This window comes from Propithecus coquereli, unplaced genomic scaffold (assembly GCF_000956105.1).
Source record: "Propithecus coquereli isolate 6110/MARCELLA unplaced genomic scaffold, Pcoq_1.0 Scaffold61, whole genome shotgun sequence".
Lineage (NCBI taxonomy): Eukaryota > Metazoa > Chordata > Mammalia > Primates > Indriidae > Propithecus > Propithecus coquereli.
Genome location: NW_012152063.1, coordinates 3637306 through 3663508, shown reverse-complemented (window position 1 = coordinate 3663508; position 26203 = coordinate 3637306). Strand labels below are relative to the sequence as shown.

The 26203-nt window shown below is 35.3% G+C and overlaps 1 protein-coding gene across 2 annotated transcripts in view; it reads right to left on the bottom strand.

Annotated features, from left to right (window-relative positions):
• HDAC9 (histone deacetylase 9) overlaps positions 1-26203 on the bottom strand; it is an 805060-nt gene that overhangs the window by 83308 nt on the left and 695549 nt on the right. For both annotated transcript variants that reach the window (XM_012659404.1, XM_012659403.1), the window contains 2 exons: positions 16608-16741; positions 2974-3094 (listed from right to left, as the gene is read on the bottom strand). In XM_012659404.1, coding sequence (XP_012514858.1) covers positions 2974-3094; positions 16608-16741 — 255 coding nt within the window. The remainder of the gene's footprint in view (positions 1-2973; positions 3095-16607; positions 16742-26203) is intronic.

Genomic DNA, 26203 nt, shown 5'->3' with positions numbered 1-26203 from the left:
AAAAAAAAAAAAAAAAAAAAAAAAAATTTCTGGATAGCATAGAGAGGGGTAAAGTTTTCTTATATTGTTGCTTTCAACATAGATATTTCTGTATCCTTGAGTATTTTCCAAGAGCAAATTCATATGTCACCTATGAAATTAAAATACACACATATATTTTAATGTCTGAATTCTTCATTCATAGTCAATGAAAAGGGATACATATAATATTATAATGTACTAAAAATAATTTTTAAAAGTAATTTACAAAAATTATTAAACGCTAAGAGAATTAGGAAAATAAAGATATCCTATTTAGGAGAATTTTATTTAGTAATGTTTATATTAATATAATACAAAACAGGCAAATAATTGATCATTTAAATTTACTAGTGTGCAAGAAACTTTTCTCACTGAATTGACTGGATTTGCTTTTTAATTATATTATATTGCCTTATCAATGCACTGAAATCTGGCTAACTACAAGATAATGGAAACTAGTAATAAGAACAACAGGAATATTTATGCTAAGGAAAACCTTGTACCAGAAATAATTGGAGAGACTGTTTTTGAAGTGTCACCCTACAGGGTCTAGAGTATTTAAAGAGATGAATGATGCCCACTTTCAAATCTAATTATTTTATAATCTATAGATGTCTTTCAAGACACAAAGACTGATTGGTCTGGTTATACTGCACCTTTATTCAAATCCTTCCTCCTAACTCTAGAACGTAACACACCAAGAGTAGTAGTATGGATGTAATTCAGAAAAGACATCCCCCATCTGTGATGGGAGGAATTGGGGGAGGTAGTGAGATGTAGGGGACTGAAAGGAATGAATGAAGAAAGAGAAAATATCTTGATAATTATGAATTTCTATATATTCACAAATGGCAGCTTCAACCTGGGCTTGTAGATGTAAGTAAAAAAGCCACAAGAATCCAAATTTCACAAAGAACAAAGGTACGAAAAATTAACCTTTTAAAAGAACGGGATTACTCACTTAGAACTGGGGTTGAAGAAATCAGCTAAATGTCTGTATTCACCAGAGAAATTGAAGTAGTTTGGAAGTGTTATCAAAGTTGAAGTTAGTGCTTGATCTCAAAGCCTGACCAAATGCCGCATCCCTATTTACCTGCGCTCACGTAGCCTACATGCAATGGTGAAATTACATTCATTAAGAGGTGTCTTTGAGACTCAGTATGTGGATAGAATGCTGACTTTAAAGTCATCAATTGTAAGAATATTATGTGACATTAACTATTAAAACTAATGAGATATATGGCCAATTTATGTTGATATTCATAATCTGATTAATCTCAGACTATTCCAGTAAAGTTCAAAGGTACCTAGTCTATGTACAACTGGGTTGATTTATACTTTGGTACCATAGTTTTAAAAAAATGGGGATGATTTGCTACTTTTTTGCTCTTAACTAAATTAAAAAATAATCACATGGACCCAGTTTCCTATATTTAAATGTTTGAGTATCCTGACCTCATAAAGCCACGAAAGTTAAAATATCTGGTTTACTTCATCTTTGTGGTTATTTGGGTGGGATTATTAATTATGTTAAAATAAGAACATTTATCGCAGTTTCCACAACAAAATATTTATGTAAAGTATTAGCATGTATAGAGACCATTTCCTTCAACAGACAGAAGGAAAAAAAAACATATAGAGTATACATGTTTAGACTGATCTATTTGTATTTACATCAACACATAACTTTATTTCTACTATATAAATGTTTCTCATCATCAAATTTTAGCAATATGCTATCTAAAAATGGAGTAATCTTTACGCGTTCTCCTTTCTGCCTACTTCTCCCCAAGCTACAACTGCCTACCTTGTTACACGTGTGTGCAGGCACACATATACTCACCCATATACCTGTACTTCATAAATTCAGGGATGCTTGCCACTCATATTAAAAAGCAAGATTTTAAGTGTCATAATGGGTACTTATTAACTTCCCCTTAAAATTATTTTCCAAGATACCTACCTACTGCATGTCATATATTGCTTACTTTGGAGTTGTTTAGGACCAGTTAACAGAAAACCATTTTAAAATTATATCGAGTTAGATGAAAAGGTCCAATAACTTGGAACTGACATAACAGCTTCATTTTAAAGAAAAAGACAAGAAAAAGTCCTAAAATGCCTTTTTTAGTTAAAACTCAAAACATAATCCTGTCGGCATCTATTGAATGCTATGTATTGTTACTCAATTATAAAAGGTTATTAATAAAACAATATAATTACTTCAGCTGAAATAATGTTTTGTCAGTAATATTTTTCCAAATATCTGTTGCTTCTATCACTCACATAAACTTTATATAAAGCTCTGTAACATAAATTTTATTTAAAATCTGATGATAAAATTTTGAGAAATCTTACATTAATAAAAAATTATGTTTAAGAGTTTTCTATTTCTGCCATTTACTGCACTATTTAATGCCATAGGTAAGGCCTGTATTAAATAGACTACATTAAGATTTTAAATTAAATCTTACTATAAAATGCAGTGTGCTGGGCATAGTAATAAGGATTTTCACTTAAAATAAGTTGTACTATTCCCTTTGTCTGTTAAGTTCATAGAAGAGAGAACTGAAAGACACAAAACAAACAAGAAAGGTGAAGATAAATTTGCATAAGGAATGTGAAAATCTTTTTTTCTTTTAGTGTAAAAACATAAGGAAACAAATTCAGCAGTGTATTTATTCCTATATGCAAAAACACATTAAGAAATGTTATTCAAATAAAGGTTCATCTTAAAGTAAACATCATGGAACATACACTGGCATTTTCTAATGCAGGATTTTCTTAATCTGCATTGGCTTCTATTGTAAACGACTCATTCCACAGAGCAATGCTGTTGGAAAAACTGATTTTTTGTCACACTGCTTGCCAAGTATTTTCAACTGACACCAGCATTGACTAATGACAGTGCTGGAATATGCTGTTCTCAGTAGAATGGGAGCCCGTACAGACCTAGGAGTATCCGGGGGTCCAGCTTCTGTCCGTCGAGGGGGTTGGTGCCATACAACAGTGAGTGATGTTCGGAATGAACAAGCTGTATTTCCTCCAGGCTGGCTTTTCGACCTTGAATTCGCTGAAAGAAAACAGCAGAAGCCTACAGTACTCCACTGACAACAATTTAGAAGAAAATGAGACCCTGAGTCACATTTACAATGATTAATAATGGGCTGAGTTTCATCATTGCAGGAATGTGACACTGATTTGCTCAGAAAGTACCACGATAATATTTGAAAAATTAGCATATGCAAGGTTCAGATCCAATGGACTGCTTATACCTAAACGGGCAATTGACAGAAAGCATATTCTTCTTTGCCATTAAAAAAGAAATCTGGAACAAAGAAATTAATAGTTAATTCTTTCATAAAACTATCAGCTTAAACACAAACAGGGGCTATTATTTAGTTGAGAAGTAAAAATTATTACAACCTTATTTTACGCTCACCCAAAAAAGTTAGAACAAATTCCTTGTTCTTTCCTAAAGGACGTAAGCAAATACTATTATATTTTAACATATTTGATGATCATAAATACTCCAATCACTTCACATGTGTACCTCACAGTAGTGTTAGTCTCGATGTTCCTCAAAATGTTCTACAGGCTGGATTACAGTTCAGGATTTGTTTATCAATGGTCTGTGATGAGGTTGGCATAAAAATTCAGAGTAAATATTTGGAAATTTTATGGCAATTTGATGGTAGTTTTATGTCTTTTGAATCTAATACAATCTAATAATATTGTATGGGTCTTCAATTTTTATTTCACTTTTGCAGTATTTCATTTTTAAAGTATTTTATAAAGGTATTAGTCTGTGACAGACTGGAAATTAAACAAAAACAAAACCTGCTGTTTTACCAGAGGTAGTTTGAGACACTCTAGACTCAATCAATTTTTTACACACAGACTAGGCAGACACTTTCACTCCCTCTAACAAAGAATGGTCCTTCAACATAGCCAAACATGTATGTGCATTAACCTAAAACCTCAATTAGCCAATATGCAAAGTGTTCTTCCTGGCCACATTTCCCAGTTGGCACATAGACAACTGAGCCTGATAAACATCATGCTGGTATATGAAGTTAATTAACCTTAAACTTTTGTAAATTACTGTGCTTCCTAAAATTATACAGACCATATTAATATTTCATTTAAAATATATTCTACTGCAAGGCAGTTGTAAGGCAGTATTTAAGTACATAACTACAGGGAAATTAAAAAAGAATCTGTTCAGGAAATGCTGTCCTCTCACATTTCTAACCAAGGAACCACCAGTTGACTTAGAAATTTCAGGTGACAACAACCTCTCTCTCAGGACTGGGACAATTCCATGTTCAACCTCCCTGGTTTAAGGTGCTGTGGCTGCTGCCAAACTCTTCGAGGTTGATGTGTGGTTCACTGAAGAGGCAGGCTGGGAAAACTTCGATATACTGACACTTCCTCAGCATTTACTGTGCTTGTCTTTGAAAATAAATGACCAGGTCATAGTGAGGGAGGAACGGTGGAAGCCTATAGGGAAGGGAGTGATAAAGCGGAGTCTCCTTCACACCGTCTGTACGTGCAGAATAAACAAACACACTTCTGGCATTTTCTTTCCATAGCATTGAAGTGTCCTGTTTTTGACACAATCACTCAGCATTGTGTAACCAAATTTACATTTCTAGAAAAATAAAGATATGCGTTAAAGAAATTATTCCAGGTAGGTAAGAAGAATTCTAATGCTGGAGACTAAGGCAAATGTAATAATGGCATTCTGGTCAGCCATCTTTCTGATTAATAAACAAACATCCTCTTGAACTAGGTAGCTTGCGGGTAAACATTAAATTTGGAAAAGTTTGTGGAAGACCAGAACAATCAAAGAAGCAGAATGACAAGCAAAGAGACAAAAATGAGCAGGAGAAAGTTTAAAGGGAAACATTTTAACTTTGAGATTTCAGCGGGTGGAAAATCCCCCAAGATAAATAGTGGTAACTCCATGGTTTGAGTCATCTAAAATTGGACTGAGCAGGACACTGGAAAACAGACTGTGGCATCCAATCTTAGTCTGGCAGAATAATGAACACCATGAAATAACAGGTCTTCTAGCTGTCCTTTCTATGGGTCTGTGAAATCCATAGCCACTAACATCGTGTATGCTGGTACAGTGAAACATCAGTATCTCAAAACATCGTCGGTGATATAACTAACAAACTGACCCATGTTTTGACTAGTATCATAAAACTTCAATTTTTTTCCCTTTCTTTTTTTCTATAAAGATTTTTTTTCAGCTCTAAGTTGAATTTTTGCTTCTGGCATAATATTAAATACCATTAATAATAAATACATCTTTATGTTTTCGTACATTAGTCATGTAAATTTACATACCATCCCAACTCCTTTTCTCATTCCCCTACAACTCCACTAGCATTCCAGCTGAATGCTCGATCACACATCTGAACAATAATCTGCTAACAAGATTCACTGTAATTGACAGCAGGTCAAATGCTGGTAAAAGCCGTAAGAGGACACCTGCTGAATGTCAGTCATCCCCTTGTGTAAGATCAGTCAGCCAACGGTAAGGCTAGAGCATCTGGCCCAGCTACCTAGAGCTTCTTCTAAGAATATTCCCTTCTAGTTTATACTCTAGGACTCACCTTCATTATTAAAATGTACCACCATTCATAAGTTTTCACTTTGCTGTCTCCTTTTTTTCATTCTCCCTCTTCTTCCTTTTGACTCTAAGCAAGTATTTTACATCGGCTCTTCTTATTACTATAATAAATGTTTCTTTAAAAATAATTGTACTAAATATAAAGAAGTACTCATTCTTGGCAATCACCTTCTGCTTCTTTGGTTGCTAGAGAACAAGCCCCATAAACATAGTGCACATGTTTCTACAGAAAGAGAGCAGTGAAAACCAATTCAGTACAAAAAAAAAATGCTTCTACCTGGAGATAGGATCTGGAAAAAGCATGTTGTGAGATCTGTATCTCACAGAGACACTTCTATGGGTAATTGGCTAACCTAAAAATTCTGAAATAGCAACAGCTTTCTCTATTTCTTGACTTATAAGATCTCCTGGAGTAGATCAGTCTTACCTCACTTTATCAGATGCCTTAAATTTGCCACAACTTTTCCTCCTATATTGAGAGCTCCAACAGTTTCTGTGTTCTGGTATTATCATCAGTAGTTTAGTATTTTATTTGTTTAGGCTTAAATATAGATATTCCCACTTAATCCCTTGCCATATTTTCTATTTCCTGTGTACCCTTTATTCCTTTATTTCTCTCTCAAGATGTTCTCTTGAGTCAAAGGTCAATAGCATAATGAGTCAAAAATAGGATAAAGTGCTCTGATAATCTTAATTTAGGGAGATACTGATTTCCGTTCTCAGAGATACTTGGTCTGCAGGATGTCTATGTCAAGTCTTCTATGATACTCTGACCAAAAGGAGTTTTGAGAATCCTGAGCATATTGGGACAGACACTCAGTGCAAATAAGGGATGGATTTCATCTGAGGATTTCTCACTTGAGACCCAAATATTAAATACCTTACCTGTGTAGGCCTGGGAATGAAAGCTTATAGCTCTTCTTTCATCTTCTTAATGAAGAAACTTTGTGATGTAGGATTGTGTTCATTATTACATTGTCATTCCCTGTGACTTGCGCTCAGCTTCTTCTCTGAGAGTAGAAAGGAGCTAATGCTCACGAGTGCTTACTCCAAGCTTAGGAATATGATCATATTCAGTTCAAAGCCCAAGACAGTCTATATTCAGGCTGGAAGTTTGACTAATGTCGTTTAAAATAAGCATATCATTGAGTCTCACAACACACCATGGTTCTTTCCTAACGAAATAGTCTTTCTGAAATAAAGCCCATTAATGCAACCTGATTATAGGAGGAATGTTCTGAACATGATCTACAAAGTCCTGCTATGACAGGATAAAATGCAGCCTACCCACACCCACCCACACACAGAGCACACACACGGTATAGATTCTTATTTTTTTCTGCCAAGGAGCAGAGAAAAAAGGAAACAGTTCTATTCCTTCCCCTCCTGTGTTCAAAGCCTGGATTGAGGCCAGTGTCCTAATCAGTTCTCATTGGCCCTGGAGGAATCAGAACCTTTTGTAAAATATAATAAAGGGCATAAAATCATGATAAAATGCATGAAAAAGCAGTGCTTTTGGTTAGGGAACTAGAAATAATTTAGCAGAACAGATGGATTGCATTGGTTTGGTATTACTGAGGACATGAAAGGGCTCATTTTGTGGCAGTTCCAAACTAAGAGAAAATGTCCAACTTAAATCTGACAACTCAAAGTACCTGCCTCCACTGGGGGGAAACTCCATTTTCTTTAATCATTTTCAAAGTGGTGACATATTAGGCAAGAATTTCCATTGAAATGTCTCATTTTCTGAAAGTATTTTATCCATTGTCCCTAAATAAAAGGATTTTTAAGTTTTTTCTCCAAAAATCTATAGGGCTGCAGACATTAAAGAAAAAATCATAAATGACTTCATAGTGTCAAAGTTAACCCTCTGCCACAAATACAACACTTACTATTTAATGAGTCAAGTCACAGTCTTATTGATTATTCTCGATATACTTTTCTCTCTTAAAAACAAATACAAGGCTGGTTATGGTGGCTCACTCCTGCAATCCCAGCACTTTGGGAGGTCTAGGCAGGAGGATCGCTTGAGCCCAGGAGTTCAAGACCAGCATGAGCAATAGCAAGACCCCATTTTTACAAAAATTTTTTTTAAAATTCGCCAGGCTTGGTGGCACCCACCTGTAGTCCCAGCTACTGGGGACAGGAGGATGGCTGAGTCCAGGAGTTAGAGGCTGCAGGGAGCTACGGTGACACCACAGCCCAGACAACAGAGTGAGACCAAGTCTCAAAAAAAAAAAAACCCACAAAAATCTGGTCTCAGTGCTCACGCCAAGCATACCTACTAGAGTTTTTAAATGCTACAACCAACTGCTTCTTTAAATGTTACATAAAAGATGGTTTTTAACTGTCCCCTCACCTGCAAATCTCCTTCTATATTGCCCTCCTCATATAACAACCTGTATTCTTCGAGGCTTTTCTCATGATAAAAGGGAAGTGAAAGAAGGAAGGAGGCCATTAAGCAGTGAGGTGCCTTAACATGCTTTTGGTCCTTTCTGTTGGTCACATAAAAAGAAAGAGAATTGCAAGTTGGGAGTCCTGACTTCTAGTCCTGACTCTCGCATGCCCTTAATGTGCCTGTGGTCAGCTGTGAGGCATCTCTATGAGCCTTTGTTTTTCATCTATAAACATAAGGAGGTTTGACTAAATGATTTTAATACTCCCTTTTAGCCCTAAAATGATAAGATTCTGTGTGAAATAACGTTACCACAATAACAATTTAATAAAATATGCTTTACTTTGATTTATGGGTTTGCCTTAAGCAAGCAAATATGATAATTGTAATGATAAATTACTATGGTTGAGGCAAGAGAGGAACCTATAAGGATTTTCAAACGGAGTCCAGCTATTCCTTGAAGTTCATTTCTTATAAGCATAATCATAATTGAAAACGAAGAGTATTTTTCAGAGCTCATATTCCTGCCTCATGACAATATCAAGATAATGAACACTCAACAATATTTTAAAAATTTTGTGTATGGCACTTCTGAGTTAATGCCACTTCTATTTCTTAGATTAATGCTTACTTCTCTTTTCTCCCATCTCCAAATATTTGATTCATTTGTCTATTTGTCTCTATCTTGTTAAGATTATGCTAAGAAGCTGAGCTTTTTTTTGCAGGGGTTCCTATCATTGGCTGCACCTTGGAATCAGCTGAGGTAGAATCAGCTGGGTGGAATCAGCTGGCGTCAGGGGCACTGATGCCTGGGCTCTACCTCCAGAGCTTCTGATTAACTTTGGGTGAAGCCTGGACACCGAGATACTTAGAAGCACCCAGTGGATTCTAATGGGCAGTCTTGGTCAAGAACCACTGTTAGAGGGAGCTGTCCATTCTCTGTGAATGAATTCAAGATACTGAAACTGTACTGGCCAATATTTGGTACTATGGAATAGGTAAAACGCATGGTCAGTGGACAGAATGTCGGGGAATGAAAAAAGGTCTATCTTATCTTCAAAATGTCAAGTGTCCTAATACTGCTTAATTCAGTCATTACTATAATATTTATTTTAGACTATTTCAGGGCATAGAGCAATTTCCAAAGCACATCAGAAAAGCAGCAAATCCCATTCAATAACAAAGGTCTGGGGTGGTAACAAGCATATGTAGTATACATTGTTTAAGTTTTATTTCTACCTATTTCAAATCATTATGCTCATTAGAAAACAAGAAAAAAAATGTTACCCCTTAGTTTAACTGCTCTATTTTCACAATTCTTCATGCAACTGAATCTCCTACATTGCAATTTTTAAAATTGTAAATAAACATTTCAATGGTTTGATTTAAAGCATTGCTTTTTTTATAATAACCATGTATAAAACAAACTTTCTCTCCATAAGTATTTTGTGATATTCAAATACTACAATTTTCAAATGGTTGAAAAATATACAACTATTCATTTTTATTAATAAGCTTTAATGCTGCTGTTTAACACTGCTGTTTCAAAAATCCTATAGCATGTTCCAAATGGACTCAGAAGGGCCGGGCGCGGTGGCTCACGCCTGTAACCCTAGCTCTCTGGGAGGCCGAGGCGGGCGGATTGTTTAAGCTCAGGAGTTTGAAACCAGCCCGAGCAAGAGCGAGACCCCGTCTCTACTAAAAATAGAAAGAAATTAATCGGACAACTAAAAATATATAGAAAAAATTAGCCGCATGCCTGTAGTCCCAGCTACTCGGGAAGGCTGAGGCAGGAGGATGGCTTGAGCCCAGGAGTTTGAGGTTGCTGTGAGCTAGGCTGACGCCACGGCACTCACTCTAGCCCGGACAAAAGAGTGAGACTCTGTCTCAAAAAACAAAAAAAACAAAAAACAAAAAAAAACAAATGGACTCAGAAGGACAGCCTCTCTTATTTCCTTTTGGTGGCTGTTTTCCACATTGATTCTTTCCGGCAGAAATTTTTAAAGAAATTCCAAATCATCTTAATTCTGATTATAAGCTGCACAATTACTTGTGATGCATTTATCTCCCTGGATCCACTCAACTGTGATATACAAATATCTCTTAGAACAATGACATAACGTACCCTGGTTTACTCATCACATCTAGGTCATTTGTAATTTTTCCCAAGACGGCCATGTCCTTTAGAGACAATTCATAGGACTCCCTGTTTCAGTTTCTTACTGCTTTGTGGTTAGATTCTAAGACAAAAACACATAAAAAAATTTTTTTGCAAACTAAACAAAACAGTAAGCTGTTATGTGCTGCCATCTAGTTAGACTACTCTATAAAACAAATTTTAATTGAATTTCCATTAACTTGAAGTGTTCAGCGTTTTTCAGTCTTGATGTCAGATAACCTACACCTTCCAAAAGTGTTTTTCCACAGAGTAATATATTTCCTTACTTAGATTTTGGGGGGAAAAAGGTATTTTTTCCTTTTTTCTCATTTCCCTGCCTATGTGGAGAGAAGAGATGCTGGAAAGCCTATCCCTGAGTTCCTTAGCATCTTGAGATTTTACTCTAAAATTGCTCTCCACTTTTCTCATTGGCTGTCCACTTTTCTCATTGGAACTGCTGAGAAGTCCCAGAAGGGACAACTGTAGCTTAGTTTTGTGTCCCAGAATTGTTTTGTAATTACTTTATGTTGGCACTTGAATAAAAGAGTTAAATATTTCAGTACAGTATGTTGCTTATGGTTTTTACTTATGATTAAGCGAAACAAAGTTATTCAATATTAGTCACAAAGAGGCAATGCAAATTCCACGAAATATGTAATCCAACAAAAGCATTATAAAATGTTATTATTCTCAAAACAAATGTGAGAGCAAGCAAATGTCTGTGGGTGGCTTGGTGGGGCTGGGAGTCATGAGTACTTCTGGAAAAACAACTGCAAGTGCATTTGTAACAGATGATGGGTCATTCTCTACAACTTTTTTTGAGCACAAACAAGCACATTCTTTTTGTCTGCAGCACACACTTTAGAAACCCAGCTACCTAATCAAAGAGCTTGTTTCTGAAGAGGACACCAAATGACCCCTCCAGATCCATTTCTCATGGTGATAAGAAAGCTGCTGGTTTTGCTCTTTGCTCCCAAAAGAATCACTAAACTAAGTATAAATGATTCAATAGGGGAAAAAATTAAATGGTATTGGCATGAAGGACTACTAACCGCCTCAAATTTTTAAAAACAGTGCCACGTCATGCCAAAAAAAATTAACCCATGTAACCACAGTAATCTAATATAATGAAGACTAATGTTTTCTCTGGCTGCTAATCAGGACTAGTGTCCAGAGCCAATTTACACTATAGCTTACAAACTAAGAGCAATGCGTTTACTCCAACATTCTAAAACTTTAGTCTATTCTTAACCAAAGAGTGTTATGATCCAAATGAACTCCTTAGCCATTCTAGTTTCATATAGTACAAGAGCTAGAAGAGATCCTTGCAAACATCCTGCCTAATGCCCTCATCTACACGTGGGAAAACCAAAGATCAGCAAGGTTAAATGGCTTGACAAAAGTATACAGATAATTGATGGCAGAACTAAGGTCAAATCTAATGTTGAACAATCACCTTTCAAGGAATCCATCTTCATTAATTTGCTACGTTGCTAAATGACTTGACATAAAGCAAAAGTTTGATTTGTGGATAAGGGTACTGTTTTAAAACAAAGGAGCCCTTTTAATGTTTCCAAATTGCCATCTTTTCTATCATTTCATTAATTGTAAATGTGACTGCTCTGTTGGTTAAGGAAAGCCGACTCTCTTCTGCACGCCAACAGAACTGAGACTCCTCTTTTGTCCCACTGAAATAGTGACACCGGTACACAAAGGAACCCGAATAAAGATAGAAGGGCAAGTTATTTCAGTTAAGATCTGGGATACTTTCTCCTTCATACTCTGATATATAATATTACCTCCTCTGTCTCCAGCTTTCAGGGCCCCTTTGATGCTGTCAAGACTAGGAAGGAGCTGACCACAGTCTTTCTCATTTTATTTCATCCCCAAGCCCAATCAATAATAGAGTCTTCAAATTCACAGCAATATAAAACTAGCGATTCAAAATCCCTGGGGAGTTTGTAATTATATATTTATTAACATGGTCATTTGATGAATGTCTGCTGATCCCACCAGATGGTAACCTTCTTGAAGACAGGCGATATATCTTTTCAACTCCTGCTTCTAACAGAGGTGCCTAGAAAACTCAAAGTCTTGATAAATACCATTGAATGGATATATCACTGTTCTCAAGGTGTGATGTGCAGCCAGACCAGCAATATCAGAATCACCAGATACATGTTAGCAATACAAATTCTTGGACTCCTTTCCAGACCTACTGAATCAGGAACTCTGAGCTTGGAGTTCTGCAATTTGTGTTTTGGGATCCTGCCAGATGATTCTGATGTATGTCAACATTCGAGATTTCCCCTCTGAAAGCAGAGGTCAATTTCTAACCCAGGAGAGCTACACAGACCTGGCAGGAAATAGTATCAAAAGATGGCAGATTACTATCTAGATACTGAGAAGCAATACATTCACCCAGCTTGTATACGTTATATTCCCATTTGATTATATCATTTTCCATGAAATCTAATAAATCTTCTTTCTATTGATATAATTTGAGTTCATATTTACCACAACCAAGAGAGTAAATTGTCCATACTGCTTAAGAGAGAATGATAACCTAGACATCAGGCCTGGTACTCAAATCCCTGGAGTCCCAGGCAGCAGAGACTTTACCCGCTCATGCCAGCTTGCTTTAGACATGACCAGGCAAGGGAGCTAGAGTTTAACTTCCTGATACCCCTCCTAGCCAATTTAGAAATAATAGCCTTGACTCTTTATTTAAGTCCTTGGGGTGTCTTGACAAATAAGTTACTCATACCTGACCTGGGACCCAACTTCCTCTTTTGGAGTGAACAAGTAAACTCCAGTGGGCAGATACTGTCATTGGCTTTGATTTCTTTAGAAGGCTCAGAAACACTAATCTCGAAACCTTTTGGGTAGAAACTTTTTGCCCTTTCAACTAGCCAAAGTACCTACCATGCACACAGAATACTAGCTTCATTGGATCCTTTACCTCTTATGGTGTGCTTTTCTCCTGATTCTTCAACAACTCTGATTCATACAAAATTTTGTGAATTGCTTAGATATTTGTTGATAAGTTTGTGTTGTTTTTTTCACAGCACTGAAAGTTTCAAAATAATTTGGCATGAAAGTTTAGCATCCTTGCAAGAGTGCTTAATAATGTGTTAGTAAACTTGAATAAAGAATTAACTAGACAAATCAAAAATTATAAAAGAAATTCTCAAAGAATTTGTATCAAGGGTTTCCTTTGTGCTTAGTAAAGGAATGGGCTGGGCAGAGCACTGAATAATGACATAAATTCTACTATTTCTGAGTGGGCTAACCTGGTGTGGAATAATCTCTGTATGTTCCATTTTTATTTCCTCCCTTACTCTTCTGGTAAAAAGAGTCAGGAAGAGAATATAAGTCATAAAAACAATATTTTCCTTTTGGTTCTATGTTTTGTCTTATATAGAACTAAAAGTCTCTAGAAAAGAATAACATTTGTGTAGTTAATGGTTTCTAAAATTCCATTTGAATATTCCTAAAATTGTTCCCACAAGGGCAGAAGGACATTAAATTCCTAGGTGTCTTAAAGTGAATTGTTTTCCAGTGGTTTAGAAATTCCATTTCATGTTTAAGTATAGGTTAGCATCTCATAAAGTCACAGAGCAAATAAATTCATCTGGGCATCAATTTCTTTGATAATATAGGAGCAAATAAATACATATGGGCAACATTTTCATTACTTAAGAAAGCAAACACCTGGTGACCTGCCATCAAACTATGTTGGGAAAAGTGGGTTTTGTTTGCATTGTTGTGAAGTTTTGGGTAAGATGTTTGTGCTTGATCTTCATTAAGAGCACATATTCTGATCTGGGCTCTTAAGTGTATTATTTGCTAATTTGTGATTAAGTTTTATCAGGGAGTCTCTTGTGTATCTGCCCAGTTTGGGGCTAGCCTCATTCATTCTCATCAACCCCATCATGTTGCTGACATTTCATCCTGTTTGATATCACATTAGTCAGGGCTATATAAATTGAATTGTATGGTTTCAAATAATACAGGACTAAAATAATGTGATGTGTGAGGAATTGAAAAAGAAGATTAACCAGAAAGGGATGATAATAAACTACTGAATTTTAAGACCAATGTGAACCATACTCATTCCATTTGCTTCCATATTCTGCTCCTTTCATAAACAGTTCTCCATCAGGTAAAGGTTTTAGGAATACCATTATCTAACAACGCATTTGAAGGCTGTGATCAGCCACTGCCAATTTAAAGTGGTTGGGACCAGGCCAGTTGCTGCAGGATATAACAAAAACTTGAATGTGGAAGAATGTAAGCAGCAATGACTCAGCTGGCAAAAGCACAGAAAAATTGCAGAGCAGAAAAACATCTATAGCAGATGCAAAGGTAAGACAGGAATGTACACGTGAATAAATGTATTTTGTCCATTAAGAACAGCCTACCTCAAATAAGTCTTGCTGGTCTCCTTTATGGACTCCATATGGGATTGTGTAAAAAAAGAAAATGATTTGGCCTCCAAATTGCATTATCAAAAACATGGAATCCTTAAAGATAACTCTGAAATTAACCAAAGATATGAAAGCCTTCTGCCATATAACATGGATGCCACTGGCAAAAGATAAAAAATAGACTTTCACTAAGAAGAGAACCAGATAAATAATCTGGCTCATTTTCCTTCACTTTGGGGTTTCTACATAAAGGATACATTTAATCAAAAGCAGAGCTTTAAATTTGAAAAATGTTTGATAATTCCATCACAAACATATAATAAAACTTGTGAGGCTAAATCCAAACACGGCGCCTTAGTGTATTCATTCATAATCTCAACTGTTGAATGATCCATAAGATATTATCAACAATTCGTTGTAAGAAAAATAACCAATGTAGTTCCCCTATTTAGGTGGAATATACTATTCACATTTTAAAGAAAAAAAATCCATAAAAAATTATTTATCCTTAGAAATGAACCCATTGAATAAATGGCTTTGCATCTAGAAAAGTAACTCACACTATAAAATAGAGGCTAACATACTTGCCTTTAGGAGCATTCTGTCTTCTTCTGAATTTTTATATCAACTAAAATATTTTACAGGTTCAATTTAAACTAAATTGAATTTGAATAGGTATTCCATTGACTACATTAGGAAATGCTAAAAATAATGTACTATAGACAGTTTGCAAAGAAGGGAAGTGAATTGATACCAACCATATAAACAATTATATAATCAGCACTTTTAAAAGTCTGACCTTAGAATTTATACATGCAAATAATAATATGCACTTTGCATATGACCCTGAAAAGTACTAATGAAACATTGCTTTTTATTTTATTGAAGTATAGTGAATTTAATATGGTCCCAATGTATCAGTTTTCTCATGACACAACAATAGTCAAAATACCATCCATTTAATTATTTTCCTGGGTAGGTGAAAACTATATTGGATTTCCTTCTCAGATATGCATAGAAAGACAATATAACTAAAGAACAACATGTTAAAACGTCAGCCTGTAAGAACAGGAAACACGTCTGTCTTGTGGAATTTTGTAATTCCAGTGTCTGGAACATGTCTAGAACATAATAAAGATCAAGTAAAAAATATTTTTAATCAATAAGTGTAAAGTCATGTGAGAATTCATGGAGGATAGTTTTCTTTAAAAAAATGCTTTAGATTCAAATGCAAAATGTTGCTGGATTTGAGACAATAGACATTTATAGCAACTACATCAAACAGCTGCTGGTTGTTACATATTTTACAAATTTAATAATGGAAACCTTTCTGAATTGATATTGCTATTATTTTTAACCTTTAAAAGCCTAAAGAAATAGGTTTTTTTCTCAATAAAAAAGGGATTCACTAGGAATCTACAGAAATGAGTCTAAAGAAATATTGATAAAATGGTATTAGGCAAATCTCATAAAATTATAAAAATATTAGTCACTTCAATATAAATCAGTGACTTTTATTGACTAAGAGGATAGTTAGTCTTTTAAATCTAATCATTTCGATGAGGCAAAAGTGGCATATATCTGAATTCAAAATTTACCTTATAACAAAAAATAACAATTACTTAGCACTTAACATTTTGCGAAGAGTTTCTCAGAAGACGAGCTCAATAAATGATGGCTATTTGCAAACAAAGATGCTACTATGTGTATATACTAATGCTGTAACAATAGAACACACATCAAACAGCTGTTCAGCCCATCAACATTGATTGAGCACCTACTGTGTGCCCAGCCCAGGGTAAGGTGGTAAGTTCTGTGCTACTTATGTCGATGATGGCTCATCAATCACAAACGTTTGCATTACATAGTTAACATTTTTCTACTACTACCCAAATGAATACTGGCCTCTTTACAAGATTTATTTAAGTAAGTAAAAGAGTGTGGCCAATGTGGGATTACCTCACATTTATTTAGCAGCCCAGTTTCTTGCAGTCGTGACCAGATGCTCTGTATTCGTCCAGCGTGCTCAGGGTGGGTGGTGGAATTGCCACAAATGCACTGGTGTTTCAGCATCAGGGGGTCGTAGGCAATTCCTGCAAAACAAAGGAAACACGGGACGACATTGAGTAATAATACAAGGTAAGGATACACGTTAAATGATAATATGATTACTCCAAAAAAGTTATTTTTAAAAAATAAATTTTACAAAGAGAGAAATAATATGTATCAGCAAATTCTCAGGAGCACATAAGAGCTATTGAGTTCTGCTATCCGGATATTTATGCAAAAACATCAACTCATGGATTAACCAGTAGTCTGACCCTAGCTTGGTAAACTTGTAAAGTGACGAAGATGATGACATTTTAAGAAATTTCAGTTTTAAAAAGAAAATACTGTAATCTTGCCAGTATTTTAAATCATTATGAATCATTTTAGGCAGATAATTCAATTTAGTGGAGGTTTTAATTTTATCACTGATGCCACAAAATGCACTGGCTCTTGACATCCCTCGTGAGTACTTCCAGCCTTTAAACCAGGGCCACATTCCTATGAGAAATTGCAGAATTTTCCAACTCCTTGCCTATTCTGTTTAGCGATTCCTTCAAAGTTTTGCAAAAAGGGTTTCTTCTTTGCTTATTTATGTTTATCTCATAATTTATGCCATTATATAAATAATATGGATATTGTAGATCTTATAATATTGTGGGAAATTTGAAGCATGTCTCTTAAAAAATGAATGTCAATTGCAATACCATTAGTAGAGATTACATAGATACTTAATGAATACAATCCGCTTTTAAATTATCAGGAATTAGCATATTTCATGTCTCCTTAGACAATTAGACCCTAGGATGGGAAAGATTTTATAAAAATGTGATGAAAGCAATTATTAGGGGGACTTAAAATAGGACTTTTTAAAGTAAGTAATTAGATGATAATTATAACTCTGGCTCATTTTAAAAATATTTCCATGCTTAACCCTATTCCTTGGGGTGAGGAGGGAACAGGTTGCTTACAAAATAGCCTAACAGAAGAAATTATTGAACAAATCAAATTTCTTCCAATATTTTCAACAAAGTGCACTAGTGGGTGGGGGGGCAGAATTTGTGATAAGAAACTAAAGAACAACAAAAAATCCATTCAAGAACTGATAAGTACCAGTAATTTATGTTGCAAAGTAAATTTTATACTTTTTATTCTCCCTTTGGTTTACATTATTGTGTAAGAAGAATGTTACTCGAGAGGGGAAAATATTTTTCCTTGAGTGTATTAAAATCATGGAGACGAATGGCATATGCATTTTGAAACCATGTGGTAAAAATTATGTCTCAGAAAAAAAATATCATTTTACTAGTCTAAATAATATCCATTCTTAGGACTCAAATGGCTTCAAAACCCATCCCTATGCCCCGATTCTCACATTTTCATCCTCAGCCCTGACCTCTCTTCTGAGCAGCATACTTGCATACTTTTCTATTCATTTACCCAGCCCAAATCTCCACGTGGATGTTTCATGGTTTTCACATGTCTCTGATTTTGAATTCATGATCTTAAACCTCACACACTATTCCTTATTTTTACAAAGGACATCAAGATCTGCCATTACTGATGCCAAAATGCTTAGTATCATCTGGACACTTCCTCTCCCATTAACTAAGGTGGTGTCTGTTTCCCCTCAAAAACAGATCTCTCCTTTTTTTTTTTTTTTTTTTTTTTTTTTGAAGCAGGGGTCTCACTGTGTTACTCAGGCTGGTCTTGAACTCTGGCCTTAAGAGATCCTCCTGCCTCAGCCTCCAGAGTAGCTGGGATACAGGCTTACAGGTGTTAGCCACTGCACCTGGCTCCAAAACATACCTTGAATCACTCACTTTTCCTTATCCCCACTGCCAAAACCATACACAATACCAGGTACTGTTATCACTAATCTGGACGCCTGAGATAGCCTTGTAACTGACTACTTACTTTCTCTATTCCCTTTGCCGCTTTTTGTTGAAATCCTTCAGTGACTTCGTTGATGAGATTGAAATTCCCCAAGGCCAGCCTACATAGGCCCCTCCCCATCTCTCCAGCATCATTTCATATCCCTTCCTCCTTTCCTTTCCGTTTTCCCCCGCGAAGGCTTTCCTTGCATTCCTCAAAGAGGTCAAAATCCTAGCAACCTTGGATCTTCACACATACTATTCCATCTATGCCAGAAATTCTTCCTTCCTGACTCCCATAACTCTATCCCTCATCCTGCTAATTCCTTCTCATTCTCCAAGGTTCAGTTTCAACGTCACATCCTCAACCAAGCATTCCATGAGATCTCCAAATTATGTCTCCAACTATATGCTCTCTTAGCATCCTCTAGGTCTCCTTCAGAGCATTTGTCACAATTATGTAATTATTGTATAATTCTGTTAATTGAACATTTTCTACACTAGATGGTAACATCTATGAAAACACAGACTACAGTTGTGTTGTTTACCTCTGAACTCTCAGTTTCTATAAACATGCTTGACATAATGCAGGTCCTAAAAGGTATTTTTTTAAATGAATGAATGAAAAACATACATAAATGAATACATTCGTGAACTAGGTCAGATATTTCCATTATAAAGCCGTCCTTGATCAATCTAATTGGTGAATTTCCTTGGACTCCTGAAGTTTTTGTTGCCTTTCCTCTTTAATATTCTACCTTTTATTTTGTGTGCCTTATCTTCTTACCCCAACTACCTCAAATATAGACATTTATTTTACTTAGCTTTATATTTCTACACAACATTTTGCACAAAATATGTGAAAAATACTTTTCCTATTTTGTGTAAAGTCCCATATAAATAAGTATTTTTAAATAAAGTCAAAAGGAAGACATGAAGGAAGGCAGAAAAGAAAGTAGGTAAGTAAGAAGGAAGAGTAATATTCAAAATACAAAGATGCATAAGATGTGTCTTACAATTCAGATTTATCAAATATTTAGGAATTGCTATTATATAACAGGAATTGTTTAATGTATTTCAGTATAGTTTCATACTACATAAAATAAAAGATGATATACTAATAATATAAAAATTAAAAGTATAGTGTCTGCCTCATTTTGAAAATACATTCTTCAAGAATAGAGATTCTAACCATCATGTTGCTTAACATTTTTACTATTTTGTCTCTTGACATATATAAGCTCACCTCCACAGCAATTTCCCCTTTTAATATTTTCCCCATAACCAACTACCAAGAAAAAAAATGTGAAACATGTTATGGTAGCTGGAAATTATTGCCAGGTATCTAGAGATTATATAATAAGACAAAGTCTGGGAGCTCTTGGAAAGTTATTTGAATTTAAGGGGAAACAAATGAAATCTGGAACCCCAAACTTCCACTGATTCATCTTAATGGCATATCACTGAGGTGTTAACAGGTAGACTGCAAGGGGAGACTTGAACTTCATCCTTCATCCCCAACCTCCTCCTCAGCCTTTGTTTCTCAGAAACAAGGACTTACGCGGTGGGAAATAAGCCTGCTCTTCTCTTTATGATTCATATGGAATTCTACTTTCATTTGACTCTTTTTGCTTCAAGTGCAACAGAACATAAGCCAATAGATTAATCAATTTTTCTCTTGATCAATGAGACAGGAGTTAAAATTAAGACTTCAAAAACCATACAAAGGAGTCTTAAAATCTTAACCTGAATTTTAAACTCTAGTTGTTTGTTTTCATATACATATATATACAGAAAAATATTCAAAATTTTTTGATAAATTTTTTAGATAAGTTTAGACTTTGTGCTTTCTCTAGCTTTCAGTTTTATTAAATGAGATAATATATTTGAAACACCTAGTGTAGTGTCCTTTCCTCTTGTTAATCATTACATGTACTTAAGTCAATTTTTAACCATAGAATCTATTTATGTCTTCAGGTTTATACTCAATCTAATAAGAGCTGTTAGGTTGAGTCTACCTGCTCTATAAGGAAAGTTGAGTTTAGAATCTTTACACCTAAAACTCTTGATACAGATTCCTAGTTCTTAACATTCAATTTCATACTGCATTTCTGATAACTACCTGAGGCTTCACATTTCCCAAGATATTTGCTAACCAACACATTATATTCGTCCTATGCCCAAGGACTAGCACAATAAAAATATATTTGATATGGCATCTCTCCTAAAAGATGCAGAATCGGTAGACAGTTATTGAAAAATCACTATGTTCCAGATCCCAGCAGCTTCGTTTTACTACATTTAATTTAGGATCTAGTAGTAAAAGTGAGACACATACAAATATACTTAAATGACATGTTAAAAAAGAAAAAAAAAAAACTCTGGTAAAAAAGGAAATAATTGTGGGGCTAGGAGATCAGAGATGATCTCCTAAAAATAAAATGTTTTTTTTAAAAAAGAGTGATCTGCAAATGGTGGAGTTACTAAAATAGATGAAAGGGACTATTTTGAAACAAAGACCACATCTACTAACCTCCAAATCATACACATAATGGCTGTTGTTACTTTTTCTATCCATGACTCTAATCTACCTGTAGGGCTTATCTTGCCTTATTTTTCCTATTTCTACCACACCCCTTACATTTTACTACCTGTAATATTTGTTATAATATCTTTTAATAGGAACACCTAAATCAAAGTACCAAACAGTGCAATTTTTAGTTATTTGGGAAACTTTATGTATCCAGCAAGCAAATGATGTAATAACCAAAAAATGATTTTTTAATTGGTAAATCACGCCTCTTACTAGAGAGGAAGGATTTTCTAAGACTAACAGTTTTATTTTTTGTTTATTGTTTTTTTCATGTAAGTCATCTTATCAGAGTAAGGAAGCAGGTAGAAGAAATTCCCACCATAGATCTTCCACCTAACACTATATGGAAGTTTATTAGGGCTTGGGAATTGGATTAAGTGTTGCCATGCAACTACAGAGCCAGGAAGGAGATGAACCAGCATGTAAGTTGGCAAAAAGTGAAGCCAAACACAATTCACTACACATTTGCTGGCAAAATATCTGGAAAGATTTTCCTACATTCAAGAATGAGTGAGAAAAAAAATACAGGGCCTTTGAGAATACACTACAGAAACTATAAAGGAAGTATCATTCATACTACTTAGCTCAGTGAACATGATTTACTATAGGAACCAAAATAAGATTTTAGAAAATGTTTTGGCCTCCTCAAATGTCAAAAGACACTGGCCCCATAAAATGGGAGACAAAAGCTAAAGGGAGAGATAAAACTAAATTAAAAAGACAATGGAATGAGTAAAAATAAAGATGGATATGATAAATAGAGATTGCAAGGAAATTAAAAAGTAGTGAAATTAAAATCTCCACTGAAGGCAATAAAGAAAGGAATTTACATTTCAGAAAGCCAGATCAGTGCTATTGAATACAAACTTGAGAAGCCCTGAAAATATGAAGGAAAGGACTAAGAGACACACAAAATGAGACGAAAATACAGAGGTCAGAGAAAAAAATTACTGAACAAAAAAGTTGCGATTGCTTCTGAGAAGGAAATGAGGACAACTGAAAACAGGTATATCTCAGAGATATTGCAGGTTTGGTTCCACACCACCCAAATTAAGCAATATTACAATAAAGCAAATCGGATGAGGTTTTTTTTTTTTTTGCTTTCCTCATACATATAAAAGGTATATTTACACTACACTGTAGTCTATTAAGTGTAAAATAGCATTATGTCTAAAAAATAAGGTATATACCTTAATTAAAAATTACTTTATTGCTAAAAAACGCTAACAATCATCTGAGCCTTCAGTGAGTCATAATCTTTTTGCTCATGGAGGGTCTTGCCTCAGTGTTGATGGTTGCTGACTGATGACAGTGGTGTCTGCTGAAGGTTGGGGTGGCAGTGGCAATTTCTTAAAATAAGACAACAATGAAGTTTGCTGCATCGGTTGACTCTTCCTTTCACAAAAGATTTCTCTGTAGCATGTGATACTACTCGACTGCATTTGACCCACAGTGGAACTTCTTCCAAAACTGGAGTCAATCCTCTCAAACCCTGCTGCTGCTTTATCAACTAAGTTTATGTAACGTTCTAAATCCTTTGTTGTTATTTCAGCAACGTTCAAGGCATCTTCACCAGAAATACATTCCATCTCAAGAAACCACTTTCTTTGCTCATCCACAAGAAGCAACTCCTCGTTTGTTCAAGTTTAATCACGAGATTGCAGCAATTCAGTCACACCTCAGGCTCCACTTCTAATTCTAGTTCTCTTGCTGTTTCCACCATATCTGCAGTGACTTTCTCCACTGAAGTCTTGAACCCCTTAAAGCCATCATGAGGGTTAAAATTAACGTCTTCCAAACTCCTGTGAATGTTGATATTTTGACCTCTTCTCTTGAATCATGAGTGTTCTTAATGACATCTAGAATGGTGAATCCTTTTTGGAAAGTTTTCAATTTACTTCTCCCAGATCATCAGATCTATCTATAGCAGTTTAGAGCCTTACAAAATCTATTTCTTCAATATTAAGACTTAAAAATCAAAAGGACTCCTTGATCGATAAGCTACAGGAAAGATGTTGTGTTAGCAAGCATTAAAACAACATTAATCTCCTTGTACACATCTCCATCAGAGCTCATGGGTGACCAGATGCATTGTGAACAAGGCAGTAATATTTTGAGAGGAATTTTATTTTCTGAGCAGTAGGTCTATACCGTAGGCTTAAAATATTCAGTAAACCATGCTATAAACAGATATAGTGTCATCTGACCTTCGTTGTTTCATTTCTACAGCACAAGCAGAGTAGATTTAGTGTAACTCTTAAGGGTTCTAAAATTTTCAGAATGGTAAATGAGCATTGGCTTCATTCCCCCAGATGCATTAGCCCCTAACAAGAGATTCAGACAGTCCTTTGAAGATTTCAAGCCAGGCATTGATGTCTCTACTCTAGCTATGAAAGTCCCAGCTGGCATCTTCTTCCAATAGAAGGATGTTTCATCTACATTGAAAATCTGTTGTTTGGTGTAGCCATCTTCATCAATGCTCTTAGCTACATCTTTTGGCTAACTCGTTGCAGCTTCTACGTTAACACTCACTGCTTCACCTTACACTTTTATGTTCTGGAGATTGCTTCTTTCCTCAAGCCTCACAAACCAACCTCTGCTAGCTTCAATCTTTCCTTCAGCAGCATCCTACCCCTCTCAGCCTTCAGATATTGAAGAGAGTTAGAGCCTTGCTTTGGATTAGGCTTTGGCTTAAGGAAATGTTGTGGCTGGCTTGATCATCTATCTAGACCACTAAAACTTTATATCAGCAAGAAGGTTATTTTGCTTTCTCATCATTCGTGTATTCAGTGGAGTAGCACTTTTAATTTCCTTCAAGAATCTTTCCTTTGCATTCACAACTTGGCTAACTGTTTGGTGCAAGAAGCCTAGCTTCGGGCCTATCTCAGCTTTCATCATGCCGTTCTCACTGGGCTTAATCATTTCTAGCTTTTGATAGAAAGTGAAAGACCTGAGACTTTTCCTTTCACTTGAACACTTAGAGGCCATTATTAGGTTATTAATTGGCCTAATTTCAATATTATTTTGTCTCAGGGAAGAGGGAGGCCTAAGGAAAGGGAGAGAGATGGAGGAACAGCCAGATGGTGGAGCAGTTAGAACACATACAACACTTACCAATTAAGTTCGGCATCTTGTATGGGCATGGTTTGTGGTGCCCCCAAAACAATCATAATAGTAATATTAAAGATCACTGATCAAAGATCACCATAAAAGATATAATAATAATGAAAAAGTTTGAAATATTACAAGAATTACCAAAATGTGACAGAGACATGAAGTGAGCACACGCTGTCGGAAAAATCATGCCGATAGATTTGCTAAACATGGGGCTGCCACAAAACTTCAATTTGTAAAAAGCATGTTATGTGTGAAGCACGATAAAGGAAAGTGCAATAAAACACAAGATATGCCTGGATAATCCAAGAAGTTTTTCTTAAATACAGAGAGACAGGTGCATAAAAAAGTAACTGCAAATACTCAATATAAAGATATATTTTTTTTAATTAACAGGATAAAAAAAATACATCTTGAGTCTCAGAAAAGTAAAAACAGGCTGCCCACAAATAAACACATATCACATTTGCCTCAGACTTTTCCTCTACAATGTTAAGTATGTTGAAGGTTTGACCAAATTTGCATTTTCAAACAAAAAGCTTCTGTCCCAATAAGTCTGTGTCCAAGCATGTGTGAAGGTAATCAGATGACATTCTCAGGTGTGAAAAGGCACCCCAACAAAATACATGGAATATATAATGAACATAAATAACATATATAATAGATAACTAAATATTTATAAATATACTTTCTATGTTAATATATATGCTGTGATATATGATATACATTATCAAGTTGACTTAGTCTCCTAAATAAACAAAACAGCTATTTTATCTTCACTGAGAATTAGATGAGCAAATTTTGGAGGAGTTTTTCAGGAGAAATTTCAAGCACATATATTTGAGGACAGCAATTTAAAAAAATAGATCACCTACCAAAAGGAAATTATCCTTTCTATTCTAATAAAAGTAGTAACAGAAGTTAATCTGGGAGGCCTTAAACACACACGCACACATACATAAACACTGGGTATATATACACACACGTAGAAATACATACACATACTTACAGATGCACACAGATAGGTATACAAATACACATAAAATTTTTCTTTATTCTATTAAAGAGAGGCTCATAGAAAGAGGAAAAATACTGAAAATAAGTATAACAATATTTTAATTGTGGTTACCCCTGACTGACAGATGAATGAGCGACTCTCCTTTATAGTTTTCTAGATTTACCAAATTGCCTTCAATGAATATATAATAATTTTTGTAATTAAAAAAAATATAAATGTTACCCCCAACTTTCACTTACTATACCAATGATCTTTTTTGTAAAATTTTATGCAATCCATCTCTATTTACTCTTAGTTCATTTTCAATCCATTGCTCATTTGTTGATTCTTCTTCATCTTTTTTTTTTTTTAGAGAGAGAGAGTTTTGCTCTATTACCCAGGCTGCAGTGCAGTGGTATGATCATAGCTCACTGCACCCTCAGACTCCTGAGTTCAAGCCATCCTCCTGCCTCAGCCTCTGGAGTAACTGGGACTACAGATGCACACCACCGTGCCTGGCTAATTTTTCTATTTTCTGTAGAAATGGGATCTTGCTCTTGCTCGGGCTGATCTCGAATACCCGGGCTTAAGCAATCCTCCTGCCTCAGTCTCCCAAAGTGCTGAGATTACAGGTGTGAGCCACTGCGACCAGCCCCATTTTCTTATTATACAATAAATAAATACACTGAGCACCTTCATGTGGTAGCCATGTACCTAAATGTCAAGGTTAGAGAGAACAACGACAACAAAAAATAGTGTCTTCCCTCATAGACATTCCATTGGAACATAATTTCCAAGATAAATAAATAATTGTAATTTTGCACACAAAAAATCCAATCTGTTATAAGGGACCATAATAGATTTAATGTGGATTTAGCTGGCCAAGGAAGGCTTCCTGAAGGAAATAAGATATAAACTGAAACTTGCAAAA